The sequence below is a fragment of the Ciconia boyciana genome, chromosome 25 (assembly GCF_034638445.1).
Source record: "Ciconia boyciana chromosome 25, ASM3463844v1, whole genome shotgun sequence".
Lineage (NCBI taxonomy): Eukaryota > Metazoa > Chordata > Aves > Ciconiiformes > Ciconiidae > Ciconia > Ciconia boyciana.
Window position 1 is genome coordinate 3,596,347 of NC_132958.1, and position 20,557 is coordinate 3,616,903.

At 48.8% G+C, this 20,557-nt stretch overlaps 1 protein-coding gene across 6 annotated transcripts in view; it reads left to right on the top strand.

Moving 5' to 3' along the window:
• LOXL2 (lysyl oxidase like 2) overlaps positions 1-20,557 on the top strand; it is a 55,698-nt gene that overhangs the window by 30,535 nt on the left and 4,606 nt on the right. For all 6 annotated transcript variants that reach the window (XR_012039702.1, XR_012039701.1, XR_012039703.1 and 3 more), the window contains 9 exons: positions 3,882-4,104; positions 6,084-6,267; positions 10,429-10,580; positions 11,303-11,470; positions 14,425-14,590; positions 14,825-15,068; positions 18,143-18,258; positions 18,800-18,936; positions 19,871-19,982. Coding sequence is in view for 3 of the 6 variants with exons in the window: in XM_072846362.1 (XP_072702463.1) it covers positions 3,882-4,104; positions 6,084-6,267; positions 10,429-10,580; positions 11,303-11,470; positions 14,425-14,590; positions 14,825-15,068; positions 18,143-18,258; positions 18,800-18,936; positions 19,871-19,982 (1,502 nt within the window). In the remaining 3 variants the exon portion in view is untranslated. The remainder of the gene's footprint in view (positions 1-3,881; positions 4,105-6,083; positions 6,268-10,428; positions 10,581-11,302; positions 11,471-14,424; positions 14,591-14,824; positions 15,069-18,142; positions 18,259-18,799; positions 18,937-19,870; positions 19,983-20,557) is intronic.

Here is a 20,557-nt window from a genome sequence, read left to right on the forward strand (position 1 = left end):
TATTGGAGGGAAGAGACTTGTAAAACTTTGTCAGCTAGACAGTTTCATTTGGTTAGCATAGTTTAAAAAGCCGTGTTCTTTCTTGGAGCGTTTGCCTTTGTGCTTTGTGTTGCTGGCAGATGCATCGTGTACAACCAGCGCTGCTAGTAACCTTGCTGGTGAGGGAAACCTCCCGCTCCTGGGCTGGGAACCTCACAAGTGATCTCTGCTTCACAATCAAGGTACTGGAATGATGACCACTGTAATCTGCTCGCCTGGGCCATGAGAGCACTGCTCTCTGCTCTGTCCTACACGCTTGCTGGTCGCATTCTGTCTTGGAGAGGGAAGAGTTCATCTCTGGCTGGTCACTTGAACTAAACCGTCTCTCCATGTGAGCGTGAAGCCTCAGAAACGTTCTTCTCATTTCTCGGGCTTTGCTCTCCCTAATTCGTAAATACCATTCTCCCAAGAGCAGACCCTTTCCCGCTCCTGCTCCGCAGCTGGGAGATGGGCTGGAATCGGGTTTCTGCTGGCCGGAGCTGCGAGTGCCCCCTTCCCACATCCCCGCCAGTCCCACAAACTACAGCTTTGCACGCTGAGCTAGCTGATACTCTGCGCTGCTTCTGCACAATGGTGGGAGGTGAAATGGTTTGCAGATGGATCTTGCTTGAAAGAAAACAACTTAGTTCATTGTTGTCCCGGTGCCAGGGTTTTATTTCTGAATGTAACTCAGACTCTGCAGTTGACAGCACGATTTATGTTAGGAAACGAAACAAATCTCAATGTTGTTTCCATGTTCTTGTTCATTCTTCAAAGTGATTTTATATAGGCACCGCTTGTTAACTCCTCCTCCCAACTCCTGCTCTGGTTGAGAAAGCAGAGTGGAATTAAATGCATTTTGCTGATGGGGAGAGTAGAAGTTTGTGACCGGAGATGCCTAAAGCAGAGAGATGGACCTGGTGCCTTTTCGAGGCCTTGCAGCTTTGTGATTTGTCAAAGAATTGGATGGAGGAGCTCAGCAGTTCCAGGATTCTTCATTCAATGTCAGTCCAAACAGCATCTCCCAGTTAAACCAGTCTGCTCATAGCATTATAAATCCGGTCAGACGTATAGGGTAGTTAATCACTTCCATGCTTGTAGTAGAAATCATCACGGTTTGGGTTCTCCCTAGCAAAGCCAGGATCTTAAGGGCTTTGGCAGAAGGTGGCAGGTCTGGCTTCTCTTCTGCCTCTCTGAGGCTGAAGACAGCAAACTCATTAACTTCAGTAAATGCTTGAGGAATTTCTCAAGGGTAGAAACTTTATGCTCGCACCCCTGAAGAGGAGTTCACCAGCTTCTGTTCAGTGCATTATGGGTGAATTTTCCTGGCACGTACGTGTGTAATGATTTGTTTTCTGCTCTCCCCAAGTCCTCTCGGACGCATTCTTACATAGCAAGGTTGCTTTAGCTAAGCCCTGAGCCACTTCCCACAGCCGTTGGTCTTAACGATAGCCTGTGTCTTTGTTTAAAGCTTATCTGCTGAAGGTCCATCTCGCCTGACCAGTTGAAATGGTTTGGGCTCCAACTTGACCTAGAACTGGCTAAACTCTCGCAGCATGACTGTTCACTCACACCTCTGATCTGAGCAGCGTTGCTCTTGGCTTATACCAAGGCCAACGAGAGGTGGGTTGCACCCTTTCTATGTTAAAAAGTAAATAACCAGAATGCCCCGAGTTTCTGTCTGTAAAGATCATCTGTATTCTACTTCTTTTTTTTCTATATATTTGGTCTGGGGAAATGAGGTGGGGCTTTCTGTGGCAATTTCTCCCCAGTCTACCAAGGGCTGTTAATACCAACCAGATGTTAATGCCTCATGAAATTTCCACGATGAGGTCATTGTTTGCTATTATAAGGCATCCCCGTAATTACTTCTCTAAGACAGGCTGTGTTTCTTGTCTGCTTTGGAGTTCATGGAGCGCTCTGCACATGGCTGTGGAGGGCCCTCGGTGAAAATACTCCTTCAGGTTCACTTCCATACTGAGCACATGGACTGAAAGGGTGGTGGGGCAGAGCTGGCTTGTGCTGTGAGCTTATAGGGTAACGTCACTGAACGCAGGCACCTCCACATGCTTTCCGGGGTGTAACGTATGCCTGAATGTGCCCCGTTGCTCTGCAGTCCAAGAGGGGAGTTAATGTTCAAGTGGGACCTCAGTGCTGAGCTCCAGCAGTCCAAGGGCAGAGGCTTTCCTGGCTTTTTGGTAGACATGCAGTATCCTGGGTAGTTTAATTAAAAGGAAGAAAAAATCTACAAGGTCTGGTCCAGATTGAACCAGATATTCTAGCTGAGAAGTGGCTGGCACTTTCTTTCTGCCTGCATCCTCCCTGGTTTTCCTTTTTTATTTTTTAAATTTTTATTTCCCCTTCCTATTTCCCATTAATTTTCTGTTGATTCAGGGTCCCTGACAGCTCTGGTTTGACAGACTCGGAGTTTGACAGCCAGTGTTTTACCCACAGGACAGGCAGGTTGCCTGTTGCTGCTCCATGGGACAGACCTCAGCCCTGCCCCATCCCCTGTCCTTTCCAGCACAGCGTTTACTCCCCATCACGTGATGCAATTGCAACTCTATCTCCAGCCCGGCCGTATTTGGCCCTAACCTCAACCCAGAGCAATTTGGTTCCAGAAAGGATTAGGCAGTGGCCGCGAGCCATGTGAGCCTAGACAACTGCTGAGCTCGTCAGCAAAGCTTAGCAAGCAGAAGCGGAGAGGATAGTTCTCTCAAGCATCTGAAACTGTGCAAATTAGCCCACGCAGGACCACCAAAGGGCATCAGCTGGGAAAACCCCAATCTGTCCGGTTTAGTTTCAAACCAACAAGCTATGAAAGGCTTTCTGTCCCTTTACCAGATCCTGTTCAGGCTCTCCGTCCTGCAGGGATGTGCTACAGGTAATCAGAATTGGTGCTCTTTCTCCCAGCAAGTTCCACCCGCCTTGCTGTGCCATTTATCACAGCTAATCCTTGGATCGCCAGGACTGCATGGCAGCTAGTCCTGGAATAAGGAGCAGCACAGGGATCTCGCAAAGCCACGTCAGGATCACAGCAGGGCGTTGGCTCCTCTGCGCCTTGACTTTTTTTTTTAGCTTCACTTCTAACATCTCCCTTTTGGTAACGATCTGACCCATATTTCTGTTTCGTTGACTATTTTAGCTGATACGGTCGTCCGACAGCCTTGCAATGCAGTTAGGATGAAGCTGGATTACTTTCTTTTCTCGTTTATCACACATGCCCCTTCCCCCTTAGGAGTCCCTGGAGCAGCTCCAGGCGAGTGCTACAGTTTGGGAGCAAGAAGCAGAAACTGCTGCCAATCTCCTCTGCTGTGAACATGTCATCAAGGGAATTGCTCTTGCTCTCGGAAATTGCTTTCAGGCTCACAGTTGTTAACACTGCAGGTTTGAGAGAAGCCGGAGAGCTGTGGCTTTTTCCCAGTCTGCCATCTTCTCACAGCTGATAGGCGATAGCCAGCCAAGAGAACAGCTCATTTATGGGGGAGGTCTTTTGGGGGTCTCTCCAGTCCAAGCTCACCGGCGTTATTTGCACAGGCCCTGTTTGTACGCTGCCTTTTGAATTAACTGATCTCTGACCCCTGCATAACGTAGGGATCTCTCGTGTCTCTCCTTCGAGTGCGTAACTGTTGCTGTAGCTGCCCTGTTGGTTCATGCTCTGATCTTTAGCTGAAGGAGTTGACCTATTTAGTCCCAAGTGACACCTTAAGAGAGAGTCATTGTGTGTATGAACGGATCAGCTTTCAAATAATGCTGTTCAATCCTCATTTTATTTCAAGGCGTTTTTCCCAAATGTAGCTACATCGGTGCAGTTTTTATGGATTCCTAACTTTTATTTTCCTATTCTCTTTTATTCCTTTAAGGATGTTTGCCAGCAGAAGGAAGCAGCATTACTGGGCTTACTCAATGGACTGCAGTGGAAATGAGGCTCACATCTCCAGCTGCAAACTGGGCAAGCACCTCAATGTGGATGCAGAGAAGAACGCGACCTGTGAGAACGGGATGCCTGCAGTAGTCAGCTGTGTCCCTGGACGTGCCTTTGCCCCCAGCAGCCACAGTGGCTTCCGAAAAGCCTTCAGGCAGGAGGTGAGCAGGGAGTGAATGCAACCTGTCAAGTAGGAAAAGCCCCGGGGGTGTAACTATGCCCCATCAGTTATCATCAGCTGTAGGGTCTGAACATGTGTATGCCCGTAGCCACAAACCAGCCTGCTGTGCAAATGTCCCCTCTTTTGTATTCCTTTCTCGCTACAAGCCCAGCTGAGTTTCTATCCTTGCAAATACGTGGTACCTTGCCTCCGTCTACAGGCTCCGAAGGGTGGGAGACTGGCTCGCCGCTGCAGCTGGCAAGGCTGTGAGCAAGTAGTGAGAAAATACATTTGTCACGTTTGTGTTTGAACTGTTCTGTTCAAGCCAATTGAATGCATGCCCAGTTGCTGCCGGGCTTTGCTGTTTCACAGTCACTTAAATGCTGCTGGGTTGTTTCTCCCGTAGAGGTACAAGGGAAATAAGCTGGCATTTCCGCTACCTCTGTATCTTCTGCAAAGAAATGCCCTGAGGGACGGGGAAAACATGGCCTAGGGGAAAGGTTGAAAAAGCTGTGTTTGTTTAGTCTAGCAAGGAGAGGGCTGAGCGTAGCGTAAAAATTCGAAGATATGCAAAAGGCTGTTATAAAAGGACCCTGGAGTCAGTTGTTCTCGGTGTCAGTGGGGTGACTGAATGTGAAAGAATAGCTTAACTTGCAGCAAATGTGGTTTAGGTTGATGCTAATGGAAATTTTCCAGCTGCAGCCTTAGGATACAGCAGTGATCTCGGGGTGTGGAGGCCCTTAATGCTGGGTTACAGGGTTTTTTGGGTTTTTTTGCAGGGTGCGTTAGGTGCCTTGGATCTAGCCTGTACCCTTGGCTGTAGCCTGCACCCCCAGCCCTATACCTCTGTGACTTTAGGAGTGGGCTTTCTCTTGGCACCTGAGAAGAGCCCAGACCTCACCTCCAGACACTGCTGGGGTGGGAACAGTGCAGTCCTGTCCGTGGTTTGCTTGCCTGGCGTCCAGGCATTTCTCTGCACGAGAGCTTGCAGAATCTAGGCCTCAAAGGTGAAAAGTCTTGTAAATCATTATTAATCTTCTAAGCCATGCGCACTGCCAAATAATTCCTTAAGCCTTTGTGTAGGCTTTGGATGTCCTTCGTGTGACCCCAGCCTGGAGAACTGTATATGCTTCCAGTTTTAAAAGTTAAGGTTTTTTGGTCTCGGACTCTGCACAAATCACGTGGTGTTCCCTTACCTAAGACTTGGCTCCCACCGCAACAACACATCTCTCGAGTCAGCAGCTGGCGGGTGTCTCTCCTTGGTACTGGGGAAAGATGTAAGTGCTGTGTAGTCGGTGACTAACAGAAATATAAGCAGAATAGAAAGTAATGGAACTGGACCTGCCACTCAGCTGTGCATTTCCGACTGCGATCTGCCAGATCACTTATTCCACTAGTCGTAACTGCAGCAGACAGATAGGTTTTATGTGGCTCGAGTTCCACGTTGGTCTCCTCAGTTAACCCAGGACCCCTCTCTGGAGATCTGTACAGCAAATGAATCCATCTAGCAGCTGAACCACAGGCAGCGAGCGGATGAGCAGTGTGCTAGCTGCCTCCGTGCGCTTCCCAAGCCTCCGATAAGGCTCCCAAGAGAGATAGTATGACAACTGGGTTGTTGCATGTCCAGCCACTCCTGTGTGCAGCAGCACTCTCCTGCTGCAGAACTGCTCGTGTGAAAAAGGCTCCTAAATCCAAGCACTAAAATTGCAGAGAACTAAGGTGTCTCTCTTCATTCTCTGCCCACGTATAGGGACGTGAGAAACGTATGTCTGTGCATACCATAAGTCTTGGCAGATAAAGATCTCCTTTCATCCCGCGTTTTTAGCCTTTTGTATTATGTGGTGGTTGTTTTAAGGTGCCTCAGGGTAATACTTTTTGGGCCACAACTTACCTGCAGCCACATGCTGTAAATAAGAGCTGTAAAGAAAGGATGCTTCGTTCCTAGGCAGCGGTAACACCACTTCTCTCTGTGTCTTCCAGCAACCACTGGTGAGGCTGAAAGGGGGAGCCAACACTGGTGAAGGACGAGTTGAAGTGCTGAAAAACGGGGAGTGGGGAACGGTTTGTGACGATAACTGGAACCTGGTGTCAGCCAGCGTGGTGTGCCGAGAGCTGGGCTTCGGGAGCGCCAAGGAGGCAATAACGGGCGCAAGGCTCGGGCAAGGTAAGGGCAGCAAGAGCTCCTGGGACCGTTCGTGCCTTGTCCACCTCCGAGAACCCTTTCGTGATTCAGGGCAGAGCATATTTTTACTGGGATGTTTGTTTTGGGGACCAGGAATTTATTCTCTACCCTTAATAAGTCTCTTGAGTCCAGGAGCTTGCGGCCGAACTGGAATATGTGACTTAGAAAAATCTTGAGATTCCTTGAAAGAAGTCTAGTGATGATGGGTTTAACCTTTCCCTCAGACAGCTGTTCCAGTAATTAAGTCTTTGTTATCACATCCGTTGCTCTCAAATTCTCTTTGAGTTCTCTAGACCTACAGCATGGTGTAATGCATTACTAGAAGGTTCCTGGCAAAAATGGGTCCTGGATCTAGACTTCAAACGCTCTCCAATTTAAACCAGAACATTAATTTAGGCCATTATAAATAGAAGGGCATTTGAACAGTTCAGAGCCAGCTTTGGGTTTGGATTTCCTGTATTTGGGAGTTGGTTTAAATCCCAAACTGTGGTAAATGGTAACTCAAAGCCCAACATACGCCCTGTCAAACCACCTTCTGATTCACACGCCTTGCTCCTATAGCGTAAACCCTAAAGAAAATGACACCAAACCAAACCCTTTATTGTGAGACTAAATGAATGGGTGAAATTTCTTCAGCCCAGCATGGCTTGGAGAAGGGGAAGGAAAGTAACAGCACGTGTAAAGCACAGTGGTGGTGTCCAGAATCTGGAAAGCTTTAAAATGTGACCTGTCCGTTGGATTTGCCAAAAAAATCTTGCGGTGGGATGGAGGGAGCTGCTGATGTGTTTAGCTGCATCTAGGAAACAGCATAATCATCATGGGGGGGAAGCGGCTGCCACGTGAGGGAGGAGAACACATCGTTCCCTGCCATCTCCCGCAGCCGCAGTCTGGAAACTCTTAGCAGCGGCTGCTGATTCCCACGCGCTTTCCTTTCTTTTAATGTTAAACACTGGCAATCAATCAGTGCACCCTGTCAAAACTGTCCTCTGGGATGACAAGCGCTTGGTAAATCCCTTCGGCAGCCGGATTGCCACACTGTGGTAGAAAAAGGAGCTCTTTTGGCCCAAACTCACCTCCGCGCTCCCGTTGCGCAGGGGAGTCTCACAGCTGGTTAAGCTCTGTGTCCGTGTGCATGTTTACGCTCTGCTTTGTTACAGCTGCATCTCGGTGAATTTGTGTGTTCAAAGACTTCATTTGAAGGTCCAGTCTCATCATTGTTGTGTTAGAGATTTAATTTCACAGGGTAAAAAGCATAAAGATGAGCTACCTGTCAAATCAGCGTGCAGGGTCTAGAAGTCCCAGTTAAGACAGTGACCCGTGGCAGATGAGTGCCTACCGCAACGAGTTCAGGGTATGGAGAAGATGATTTATTCTCCCTTTTATAGTTGGGCAACTGAGACCCAGATTAAACAATTTACCCTTATTCACACAAGAGTTGTCTGAAAGGAAGATACTGAGCCCACATCTCCTGAATGTGTTGTCCACTGCAACGTCCTGGGAGGCAGAACATACAATAAAACCTGAAGCAGTAGGTGAATGTATATGTTGGACAGTCCTAATCCTGTTCTTATGTGAAAGGGAATGGCATGGGAGGAAATATAATTTTTATCGCCATATTTCAGCACATATAGCAATGCAGTTTGGCTACATTTCAGTGCCTGGGACAGCAGCACTTACTGCCTCCACGTATCGTAAAAGAATTTCCCTGAGAAGAGCAAATGTGCCAGGGTTACGTTGATCAGCGCCGTGGCCCTCCCCTCTCGCTTTGTCATTTCATTGGTATGACTTTGTCGGACTATTTCAGTGGAGAATGTCGGACTGGATCCGTCCTGCATTCTTGGTGCATCACCCTCCAATTCTGGTCAGCATCAAGGCAATCCTCCTACTCAAACTGTTCGGCAGCTTGCAAAATGACTAGGTCAGTGTCACCATTTCCAGATGTAGAGCACAAACAGGATTTTAATAAGGGAGAAGCAAAAAAAGGCTAGCTACACATTCCCCAGTGGCCTCAGCCTAGGAGTCTGCTCCCACATGGTATAGATCTTCTGTGATGGGTGGATACAGGGCTGGCTGAAGTGCTAAGGTGCAAAAGGTGGCCAGAGCCAAATTAATTCTGTGGATGAGATTGAACATTTACATCTCTGCCTTTGTTTTTCTTGCTGCTGTTGTCAGAAGAAGGCTCCAGGGTACATCTTGACTCATTCCACCACACAATGGTGGAAATATGCTAGAGAGCTTTTTTTTTCTTTTTTTTCTGTTTTGCCTGTGCCTCAGTAGAAGTCTGAGGAGGTGAGGGGTTCACCAGACAGGTCATTAAACTGCTGTCACCCATGGTTAGGTCTCTGAGTCACGGGTGCCTGCCACATAGAGTTAGAAAGGCTCCAGATGGCAGTAGGGAAGAGGCTTTTAAGCAAAAGGATCCTACCTACTGTTAATAAACCAATTACGTTTTCCTGCCTTCCAGAGTCAGCCCTTTTTCTTTGAACTAAAAGGAGCAGGCTTGAAGTTGGGTAACATTTTCCTTTCTGGAAGAGTGAGCAAAAGAGGGTTCGTGGTGAGGCAGCACGTGCCCGGGAGGCCGTTGGTCAGAGCACAGCTGGCAGTTCTGCCACTTTGGGAAATTTGTCATCTCTGGGTGCAGACGAAGAAATGGAGCCAGCAGCCAGGGTGTCATTTCCATGGTCCATCATCTGCTGATTTGAATGCTCTGAGACAGGTACAGCTCTCTGCTCTGCAGAGCCCTCATCACTTGTGCCATGATGAGAACAGTGTTGCAGGAATGAAGAATCAACGGTCACTGTCAGAAATGGTAAGAAAACAGTTGCTTTTCTACCTCCGTTACCCAGATCGGTCAGCCTGGCCTCTGGCAGCCCACTTGTGTGCTGTGCATACTGACAAGAGGAACTCCAAACTGAACGCCAATTCCTATATCTGGTGTCGGTCAACTTCTTCCAGCTGGTGGAAAGAGCTGGTGAAGGGTATCGGTGGGCGGACGCTGCTTTCTTGGAAACGTCTTCTGTGGCTTTTGCCTTTCATCGCCACCATCATCGTGCTGCTCCTGGCTGCTGACCAGAAACAGGCGTACCTGCGGCTCAGACAGAAGCGCCCGGCCAAGGGCTGCAGTGAAGCAAGCCACCTGCAGGTCAGAGCACAGCGTCTGCCAGCATTTTGATTATGCCAAGTCCGGAGAGAGCACATTGACAGCAAAGTTCAGAAGTGTTTTTATTTTCAGCCTCCTATCTCTGAAAGCTTCCTAGGAACTGCTGGAGACCAGAGGTTCTACATCTGCTACTTGCAGGGATCTCCTGTCAACGCTATCCAGTGTGTTTCCATCAGCAATTACTCTTGGATTACATGGCCTCCAAGGAAGACTCTGGTTGTTCTTCTGTGATGAAGATCATCTGCTGGAACCGCTGATTCATCCCCCCCCAAAACTTCTTTCTAACCAATTTTGGGCTCAATTTGGAAACAAGACCTGAGAGCTTTATAGGCAGGATTATTGCCTGCTCATACGTGTGTGTCTCCTCTTGCCATGTCTCTTTGGAAATGACAGTTGTCTGCTGCCGCTTGTCCAGAAAGGAACCAAATTATTCAGCTTGGCTCCCAACAGCTAGAGACCATTCTCCGCAGTACAAATTGATGTTTCCATCAGTGGTGTTGGAGTCTGTAACACACACCTGCCCCAGAGTTGTTTCACTGACTTCTTGCACATCCCTGTGGTGTTATGTTTTGTTGTCCCAGCAAACGTGTCTATGTCCCATTTTAAATGTCAGGGCTTGACTGGGAGCAGATTCCAGCATACAGACCCAGCCAAAAGGCCATAATTTGTGAATTCCTCCAGCTGAAGTTTGTAAATTATGTAACAACGGAAACTTGGCTTTTTCTGTGATTCTTGCGTGCTTGAGTCCCAGACACTACTGGAAAGAATTTAACGGTAAAATTATTAATAACAATCTTGCAGCTTTTTGTTTTATTTTTACAAGAAATCACTGGAATTTTTTCAGGATTACCATGTTTTGAATGCTAGAGGCTAGTGTGATGTCTGCAATGTACTAATAAACTGTTATTGGATGTTTCTTCACCACACAGTAGCATGGACAGAAGGTAAGGACTCTCTTCTTTTTCCTTCTTTTCCTCCCCAAGGCATGGGTCCAATTCATCTAAACGAAATTGACTGTACGGGCTTTGAAAAATCAGTCACGGACTGTAAGTTCAACATGGAGTCGCAGGGCTGTAACCATGAAGAAGATGCTGCCGTGAGATGCAACGTTCCAGCGATGGGTTTCCAGAATCAGGTGAGAAGCCAAGGGATCCGGACGAGGGTGAGCGTGGCGAGGCGTTTGCATCCTGGAGCATCGTCTGCCCTCCCTCGCTATGCAGGGCAGGGCGTCTGGGTAGGAATCGTTTCACCTAAGCCGTGCCTCTTCAATTTAGATTTTAACATCTGCATTGTATTAGGAGGGCAAATAAGGATGATGCTCCCTTTTTGTACAGAGCTTTGAGCTCCTCCCGGTACGATGGGGCTTATAAACGAGTGAAGTGCCGCTTCAGTTACAACCTGTGCAGTCCAGTGGCCCTGTAAAGTGGGTGCGTGTCCCTGTTGTGATGGGATCTAGGTTGGATCTTGTGACAGTGGTACCCGGGTGACTGCTGGCATAGGGGCCGCTGTCATCTTTGCAACACGGAGCTTAAAAACTAATTACATGAAGCAGACACAGGTTCCTCTGAGTAAATGCTCCTGCCAAAGGTCCAAAGGGAAGATTTCATAGGGAGTGTGTTACTCCTTTGCAGCTGGTACAAGCCGCTTTCAGATGCTGGGCTGCTTCCTGTCCACGGTGGGAGATGAAGAACCCAACTGCATCAACTGGTCTGCTCACAGCTGAACTGAGGCTTCTGGGCTCAGTGACTTTAACCACAAGCCTTGAGAAGACCCTGGGTGTTGCATGCCCAACCGTTGCATCTTCCCTGTAAAGTTTGCTGTGACGTTACTTGACATATGAGTTTTTATGCCCTGCAGCTGCGTCTGAGTGGCGGCCGCAACCCTTACGAGGGCCGGGTGGAGGTCCTGGCAGAGCGCAACGGCACTCTGAAGTGGGGCACCGTCTGCAGCGAGAACTGGAGCACTGTAGAGGCCATGGTGGTGTGTCGGCAGCTGGGCCTGGGGTTCGCCAGCCATGCCTTCCAGGTGAGTCCCTGCGCCTTCCCGTGCGTGCGTTTCAGTCCCTTTCACCTTCCCGTGGTGGTATGCGCGTGGTTGGGTAGGGGCTACTGCAGGAGGAGGTAAGGCTTATTATAACACAAACAAACAGACAAACAAAAAAAGCAAACCACAGTGTTCCGCTTCAAGGCATTAGCTGGAGAGACCCTGAAGGTTAAACCTCATTGCGCAACAGCCATTGGGGGAAATTCAGAGCAGAAAGGGCTCTTGCAGCTCTGGGCAAAGCTGCTGTTTTCGTACTGCTCAGGGCTCAGATTTCCCGGGAAGCCTGACTCCCTTAGCCTTGGTTGGGCTGGTGGTGACATGCAGTTTCTTGTCCCTCCCTGAGTCAGTGGGGAGTGGAACTCCTCAGGCTGACCGAAGTGTGGAAGCCAAGTTTAACCTGGTGTCAAATCACTTGAGAACAAATTGATTTTACTCCTGCAGTTACTTTGCAGTGCGTACACTAGTGTGGGGTGGAGCTGTATGCGTTTCTTGCTCCTTTAATGACAAATGCCCTAAACCCTCCCTGCTTGCACACGACTAAGAATGGCACTTAAGAAAGGGATAAAAGCTACCAACTAACAAGCTTGGGATAACCACAAAGGAATAAAGTGTTCTTTCCCAGCAAAGCTCTCTGGCGCAGTGAATGGCAGCCTGCTGTGCTGGCTGGGGGAAAGCAAGCAGCAACCCTAAGAGCTGGAAGGAGGGAGGGCGACAGCTTCCCACCTGGTTCCCAGATGGATAAATGGCATCAGGTGTAAGTAGCTGGTGTAGGCCAATAACCCTGGTGCAAGAAACTCTTCTGTACTGATACATCCCTCAAGGATCACAAGGTGAAAGAGGAGCAGGCAGACCTAGGTGTAATGGTAGATTTTGAAAGGAAATATAACACCTCTGGGCCTTTATTGCAGTTCCCAGACACGGGGAAAATGGGGATTTGGGCTCCTAAAATAAACTGTTTTCTCCCTAGGACAAACAAATCCCCTGCCAGAGCGTGCTGTCTTGCTGTGCTCTGGAAATGCAGCCCCTTTGAGGCATTTCGACCGAGAATCAACAATCACCAGCAGCTTCAGGGAAAACTTAGGCTCAAACAGCCACTGAATAAATAAACTTCATGTGTGCTTATATAGATGGAAACCCGCACACAGAAAAAAGCCTTAGATCAATTCTGGAAAGAAAACTATTTTCCCCAAACAATTTCCGGAAATCGAAAACTTGGGCAAACAAGTAAAATGTGGTTGCAGAGCGCAGAGGCTGTCCCTATTCTCCAAGCCTGGGGTCCGGTTGGCTCTGCTGTATTTTTGTGCCATGTCTGGCCTTGCTCGGCATTCAGCTGCAGCCGGCTCTGCTGGGCTGCACCAATAAACCCAGTAAGAATTAGCATCTCTGCTGGCTGCCTGCTGGTCTGGTGCAGGGAGGAACAATAAGGCCCTGAAATGACGAATAGCCTCAGCATCCTCGGGGCTGGTGGTTGCCTATTGAGAAAGCAGGAGAGACTGTCGGCAGAAATGGAGAGTTAACGCTCTGCCTGGAGAGCACGATCTTGCAATGAGGTTGTCTTTAAGGAGCGACCAAGCCGGGAGCCAGGAGGACACACTGGGCTCGTGGGCAGGCAGATTCCAACCAATTTAACTGTTATCCATGGCCAGAGAGGGGATCTGCAGGTCCCCGAGGGACACGCTGGGGTCCGATACCTAGGAGGTAGAAGGCTGGAGCTGCCCATGCCGCTGCTGTAGCAATCCCCCCACCGTGCGAGCTGGTTCCTCCAGCTGATTTGCCTGCGTAGCTGCCAAGCAGAGCGCAAGAGCTGAGGATAGCCACGTACCTTGAACGCTGGCCTTTCCAACTGCCTGGCTCTATTGACATAGCCCTGAGAGTCCAGCAAGAAACACGACGTTTTTTCCTTTAGCTGAGACTGCTGGTATTTAGAACAGAAAAGGCCCTTATGCGTATCCCGGCTGCACCAGCTACGTGAGCATAAAGCTACACTGTGTAGAACAGGGCAGCCCTGTGTGCGTGTGTGCAAAGAGCATTGCTAACAGGGTTAACAAACAGCCTGTTGCAATGGAAGCAATGGTACAGATGGGTTTTCTTTTCCTGGAAACGTGCTCCCAGTTTTGACACTAACAGATCTGATATTTTTTTTCTTCTTCTTCTTTCTTCCCTCCCCTTCTCCCAAGCTTTGCAGTTGCAGCTTCATCAGGGTTTAGTGCACGTAATTTTGTGAGCGGTGTTATGTTGCGAGTTAATTTTCTGTCATTCCCGCAAGTTTTGTAAAACTGGGTGATGAAGGTGAGTAGTGAGCAGGGTTTGAACATCTGTGAATCCTCCCTCAGAACCAAGAGATGCAGACCCCGTTAGTCCTGGTACTCCTCAGATGCCTTGTTTCCACTGGCATTTCCAGCATGGCTGTTAATTCTGCCTCCCCTCCTTGTGCAAGCAGGTCCTCTGGCATTACCTGTGGCCCTCCCAAGTGCACAGATGTCACAAGGCAGATGCGGTTTCATTGCTGGGCATCTCTCCCAAGGGCACAGCCTAGATGACTTAAACCAGCCCGAGGATGAATTCATCAGCTGGATGGGCAGAGCAGGATGGAAATATGAGTTTACAGCTGGATTAAAAACAAGCAGAGATTTAAACCAGCTCTCAGAAACAAGGAGAGAGTTTTGCTTAATGCTGGTCAGATGTTCAGGGCAAGGAACATGGTCAACCTGGGTTTTAATTCCAGTCCCAGCCTTCTGCTTAAACAGACTTGGGCTCATTCCCCGAGTTACTCTGCTCCAGCATCCTTTGGCAACATCTGTCTCTTTGATAGCGTTGGCTCTTGCATTGACCTTCCCTGGAGGGAGAATGCAAGTTACAGGGGGATGAGCATTCCTCCAGCAGCCCTCTGAACACTGAAGAGTGTGTGAAATGCCTTTGTTTGCCCTTCTGCCCAGGAAACCTGGTACTGGCATGGAGACGTCAGCGCTGACAATGTAGTCATGAGCGGTGTCAAGTGTTCGGGGACAGAGATGTCCCTGGCCCACTGTCGTCACGATGGAGCCGATGTCTCCTGTCCCAGAGGAGGTGGTCGTTTTGGTGCTGGTGTGTCCTGCTCGGAGAGTGAGTAACTCGGGTTTTATTTCATTTTGGCATAAGTGTTTGCTCTGAGATACGCAGGAGAATTGGGGTGGCCCGTGCTATGCCTTGGATATGTGAAAACAGTGTCAAATTGCTGCTGATGGGGCTGAGAAATACGGTGCAAGGAAGGGGCTGGCCTCCATCTCTGGCAGACACTTTGCGGGGGTTTTTTGGTAGCCCATCAGTTAATTTCAAACCTTCCTTCCCGCCTGCCAGCTGCCCCTGACCTGGTGCTCAACGCTGAGCTGGTGGAGCAGACGGCCTACCTGGAGGACCGCCCGATGTTCATGCTGCAGTGCGCGCTCGAGGAGAACTGCCTGGCCAGCTCGGCCGTCAACACCTCCGTCACTTCTGGGTACCGGCGCCTGCTGCGCTTCTCCTCCCAGATCCACAACAACGGGCAGTCCGACTTCCGCCCCAAGAACGGCCGCCACGCCTGGGTCTGGCACGACTGTCACCGGTGAGTGCCATGAAAACGGTTTTGCGTGGTCGGTGCCTCCTTCTGTCCCTTTCTGCTGCCCGGGGGGGGCTGTTTTGCTACGGGAGCACAGGGCTGAAATGCTGGAGCCGCAGCTGCAGAGCTGTGACATGCGTTAAGGCAGCTGCGGTCCTCTGACAGCAGGGAAACCAGCTTATTACAGTAGAAGTTATAGTTAAGAACTGGTATGCGAACGAGACGGATGTAGAGCTCTCATAGCGAGAGATCTATATGCAAGAACAGTATATACATGGGAGCCTGCGTACGTACAGAAGGAAGCACGTGCCTATGCACCCACTGACTGTAGAAAGATGGAGCCATCTGAGCTACTTCCCTCACCTGGGAAAGGGCTCAAGAACACGCTGTAATTCTGCATTTTTTAAAACGCATCTCGACTCCACTTAAACTGTGTACAGCTGGGGGATTGTTCTGCGTTTATTTTTGACAAACAGTAAATTCACCCCCATAAATGCATCATTTTTCAGGGGGAAGCTGACAGTTTCAGCCAAAGTAAACCAGGGGGAGGAAAGGGAACTGGAACCAAGCCATCCAGATGCTTTGCTTCTGAAATGATGGCTTGTTACAAGGTTGATTTTCTCTAATTTGGGGTAAAAGGGAACTAAGTAACTTGCAGCGCACAGCTCTTGTCCTGCCACTGTTGTAAGACTTCTGCGTTGTGAAAACATCAGAGCAGTAAATTCTCAAATCCAACAGTCCTTTATAGTCTTCGCAAACAGCGTGAGCGAGGCGAGACGTGTAGGTAGCACCGCATCGGCTGCAGTGCTACTAGTCTGAAGCTTCAGATCGTGGTGTGGGGCAAACGTTGGCCGCTTACCCTGCAGACAGGTTGGTTTGTAAAGTTTGCATCCGGAGGCGCAAGCAGAGCTAAAACCTTTACAGCGCAGAATGAAAGGTAAATAGGCAATGGTATATTTAGGAGAGGAGGAAACCCGGACCAGTGCAGTGTGAGTCTCTGCCTTTCTGGCCCTGTTGGGAAGGGGCTGGGGGAATACGTGGGTACCGCAAGGCTTTGAGCACGTCGCAGGCTGGTTGAAAAGGAGGGCGCTTGGAGCTCTTTGGGAGAGACTGCGTAAGTGAGGTGAGACTGGGAAAGGATCAGGAAGAGGCCGAGAGCCATCTGTGTGCTTTAAACTGGATTCTGTTTATATGGAGGAGGATGAACTCAGTTCCTCTTCAATCTTTCCAGTCTGTAAACACCAGAATGTAAACACCTCTTTGAATGATTCAGACATATTTCAGAAACTGAGTCAGACTTGAGAACCTCAAACTTTTATCAGAGGCAGCCAAGTTAGCCTCAAAGTCAACAGCTCAGCCACTGCAGAATGCCTCTTCTCTCCTAGCTGCCTAACTCCATCACTGGGAGCTTCTGCTTGGTTGGCTTTTGATGTGGAAGTAGAACAAAAATGGGAAAGACCTGTAGCAGGGAGTGAAAAGTGATTAACTTCTGGCAGGTGGCAATTTTTTTTTTTTTTTTTTTTGGTTCGGGGAAAGGCAGGAGGAGGTAAGAAGAAACCCACTCTCGGGAGGAAAAATATCCTCCCCTTCCCTCCTTGCGCCCCCTTTATCTGTAAATATGTGTGCAGACTGATGCTGCAATAACGGTGGTTGGAAGTTTTTTAAGCCATGATTATTTTTACAGCTGGAAAGGAAAGGATTTCTGCACTTTTTATTTTATTTTTTTTTAAACTCCTAAGCAATGGCTTTTGAATGAGGGCCTGTCTGTGCAGTCGCCTCACTCCTCAGAGTCGAGCTATGCGGACGGGCTCTGGTGTGTCCCAGCGCAGTGTTCCTGTAGCTGGGGGAGACGTGCAGGGATTTAAGGACCCACTCCGCTCTCAGCACCCGCGGCTGCTCTGCTCTCCTGCCCCTGCGCTGTGCTCCCGCTGTGGGTTTGCTCCCAATTCCAAGGCTGGGGTCAAATTCTGTGTGTTGCATCAGCGTGACCACGTTCACGCGCCCAGCTCTGACCACGTGGAGCACACAACTGTGTTTTAATCGGGTACTTCCATCTGTGCTTCCTGCTCCACAAGTCCCGTGGACTTAACTGGACCAAAGCACAGGCTTAATTTTTTTGCTGAACCAACAGCGTGGCATAGAAAAGGTCGATGTTACCGAGTTCAACATCACCTAAACGCTGCCATGGTCTAACTTCGCTAGTTAGGAGGCTACAGCACAGATTGCGTGCTCTCCCTTAACTGTGGCTGTGCCCAACAGTGCTGGAGCGTTCCCGATAGCAGCCCAGCTCAGGCTGAGTTGACACTAACGCTTCCCCGTTTAAAATTATGAAACGTTATCATGGGTGAACCCAGCTGTCGGGTTGTTTAGATCTGAGCGGAGCGAGTGCTGAGAGAAGCTGCTTCCATCTGTTGTTAGGTTTCTGCCAATAAATTTACATTCTGCTGCTTAAAAATAAATAAATAAATTTTTAAAAATAGCCAGGTTACTGGTTCTGGGTACATCCAGCTCTGTTTGCAGCCTGTTGTTAAGGAGCAGGTGAAATAGTTCTTGTTCTGGTAAATGACATAGCCACTAGAAATGATGACCTGGCTGATGATGGCTTTGATTTCCACCCCCCGCTTCCTGGCCATTATAAAACCTGGTGTGATCCTACAAAGGCTGGGGCAAGGCTCTCCCCTAGAGCAGCTTTAGCACTTGATAGAAAACAAATACCCGGGCCAGGAGCCGGCACGCAGGCGGCATGGGTGATGGTGCCATGTAGGATTATGCCCAGGGGACACTTCCTGGCTGTGGTTTCTCTCACGCTTCCTCCTCCAGCACCGCTTGGTCCGTAACACTTCACGTGTTGTCGTGTATTTACCCCCGTGGCCGTGGGGATGGGGCTGGGAGGTGAAGTGCCTGGCCCGAGGGATGCAGCGGCACAAAGAGTCGAGTCTGGGCTACTCGCATCCGAGTCATCGTGCCCCAGCTGCTGGACCATCCCTGCTGGGGCAGACCGTCTAAATTACCTGTAGGCCTGGTAATTAAAGGGGAGTCTGTTTTCCCTAAAGATAATTCTCCCTGTCTGTGCCTTGCAGGCATTACCACAGCATGGAGGTTTTTACCCACTACGATCTATTGAACCTCAATGGAACCAAGGTGGCTGAAGGACACAAAGCCAGCTTCTGTCTGGAAGACACCGAATGCGAAGCAGGTATATTTGCCAGAGCCCTTTGTGCTGGGAATTTATTGCTGTCCCCCTACAGATGAGTGGCTTCAAAGATGCTGTCAAAGTCCTGAGCAGGGCTAGAATGTGGCCTGACAGGAACAGGAGCCAGAAACCAGTCCTGAGGCTATATATGTTACGGAGTGGTCTCTACAGGTGTAAGAGAATCCCCGAAGGCCCCACGTGCTGAGGTTTTCCTTACGTCCTTACTCTGAGCTGCTCTGAAAACCTAAGTGTGCATTTTCTGATTCCCGTTAAGTGAGAAATTCCAAAACGTGCCTCTAGGTGATGAGGTATGGAAGGTGGCAGCTCGTCCCGTGCAGTTAAGCAGTACGTGTATTTCAATACAAGGCATTGAGCAAGACACCGCTGTATTAAATCTCGTCCAAAATACTGTGCCTGTAGCTTATCACTATCTATGGGAGCTGGAGAACAACCCGCCCTTCCTCCGACACGTCCGAGGGTGGGAAATTCCCAGCCCGACTTGCTGTGGATCTAACACTTTGTGCCTTTAACTCTTCTCATTTAGACGTGCAAAAACAGTACGAATGCGCCAATTTTGGTGAACAAGGAATCACGGTTGGATGCTGGGACGTGTACCGTCATGACATCGACTGCCAGTGGATCGATATTACTGATGTCCCACCAGGCGATTACCTCTTCCAGGTATGGGACAGAAAGAGTCACTGCCATTGCTTTTATCTTATTCATTAAATTAATTGATTTTATCTTATTAATTTTCGGGACATGGTTTAGTAGGCATGGAGGTGTTGGGGTGACAGTGGGACTAGATGATCTTAGAGGTCTTTTCCAGCCGTAATGTTTCAATGAATAGGGATGTCAAGAATGTAACTAGTTTATTTGTACATCTCCTACAGTACTATAAACTTCCGATTGCAAAGAGATTATATTCCCAGGATACCTAAAAGATAAAGAATTACCTAACAGGACAGCAAAGTGTTACCGGATCACCTACTTCCCCAAGTGAAAAATCAGGGCCAATAACCACAGCTTAGAGATGATAGTCTTAAGAAATCCGCATCCAGCTAATACTTGATGTCCTACACAATCCACGTGCAGCTCGTGTTGTTAACACGCTGCATTACGTGTCACGTTATATCTACCCACAGCGTCCCACTGTTGTCCGTACTAAGCTTTTGAGCTGTTTGTAAGCAACGCTCGCTTCACTCGGGGATTAAATAGCGCTATTCTCGTGGTGTTTGTATGAGGAGTTAAGGCTGTGCCTACAGTCTGTTTTGTGCGCGTGGGTGGAGTGGGGGGGAATTCTTTGCTTCTAAAAACAGCCACTTAAACTGGAGAGGAGCGAAGGGAAGAGGAATTATTTTTGTCTGCGCTGCTATCGTGTGAAATGTAGAGAAGGTGTTTGAGGGTTTATCTTGGTGCATGGGGGAAGGTGTGATCTTGATCTGGCTTTAATCAAGTAGTTTCTGTCTCCTTGCAAAATGAGTTAGGTTTTTTTCTGTTTAAAAAAGTATTATGGTGTAATGAAAAAGCTGATTCTGTCTCAGTCTGACTAGTAAGTGTCATATCCAGTTCACCTTTAAATAACTTTACGCCGTGTTTCTCCATCACGCCCTAGGTTGTCATCAACCCAAACTATGAAGTTGCTGAATCCGATTATTCAAATAACGTGATGAAATGCAGGAGCCGGTATGATGGGCAGCGCATCTGGATGTACAACTGCCACATAGGTGAGAGTGACTTCTGCAGGGGAAAGCAACGACTGTGTCACTGACTCTTCGCTAGGAAAGCTCTCTGCTTCTGTTGCAACGTGCTGTTTCTCACTTTGTACGTGCTTGGAAAGATGAGATACGGAGCCCAAACTGTACACTGGTGCCATGTGCTGTAGACTGGTCAAAGGCAGAGACCAGAGTGTCTCTGTTACAGGGTCAAGCTGCTGCAGGTTGCAAAGAGCGAGATGGCTGGATGGGGGTGGGAAGGTTCCTTACTTAGTGCTGCGTTGTACGTGTGACCGGAGCAGCAAGCACAACACTGGTAAAACAGCTTTCAGAAATCCCTCAGGCTTGGTGGAAGAGGGATAACAGATGTTCCAGCTGTGTATCTTCTACAAGGAAATGAGCATTTTTCTCTCCCGAGACTGTCAGACATAAGGAAAGCTCTCGTGCAATCTAAGAACTTGTTTAGAGTGCCTGAGTAGGTCCAGGCAAACAACTACAACTTCTTCCCAGACTCAAATTATTGCCAACCTGGGACTGACCTCTTAGGACCCCCTAAGCTTCTCTCTTCTTGAAAAGCAAACAAGAAC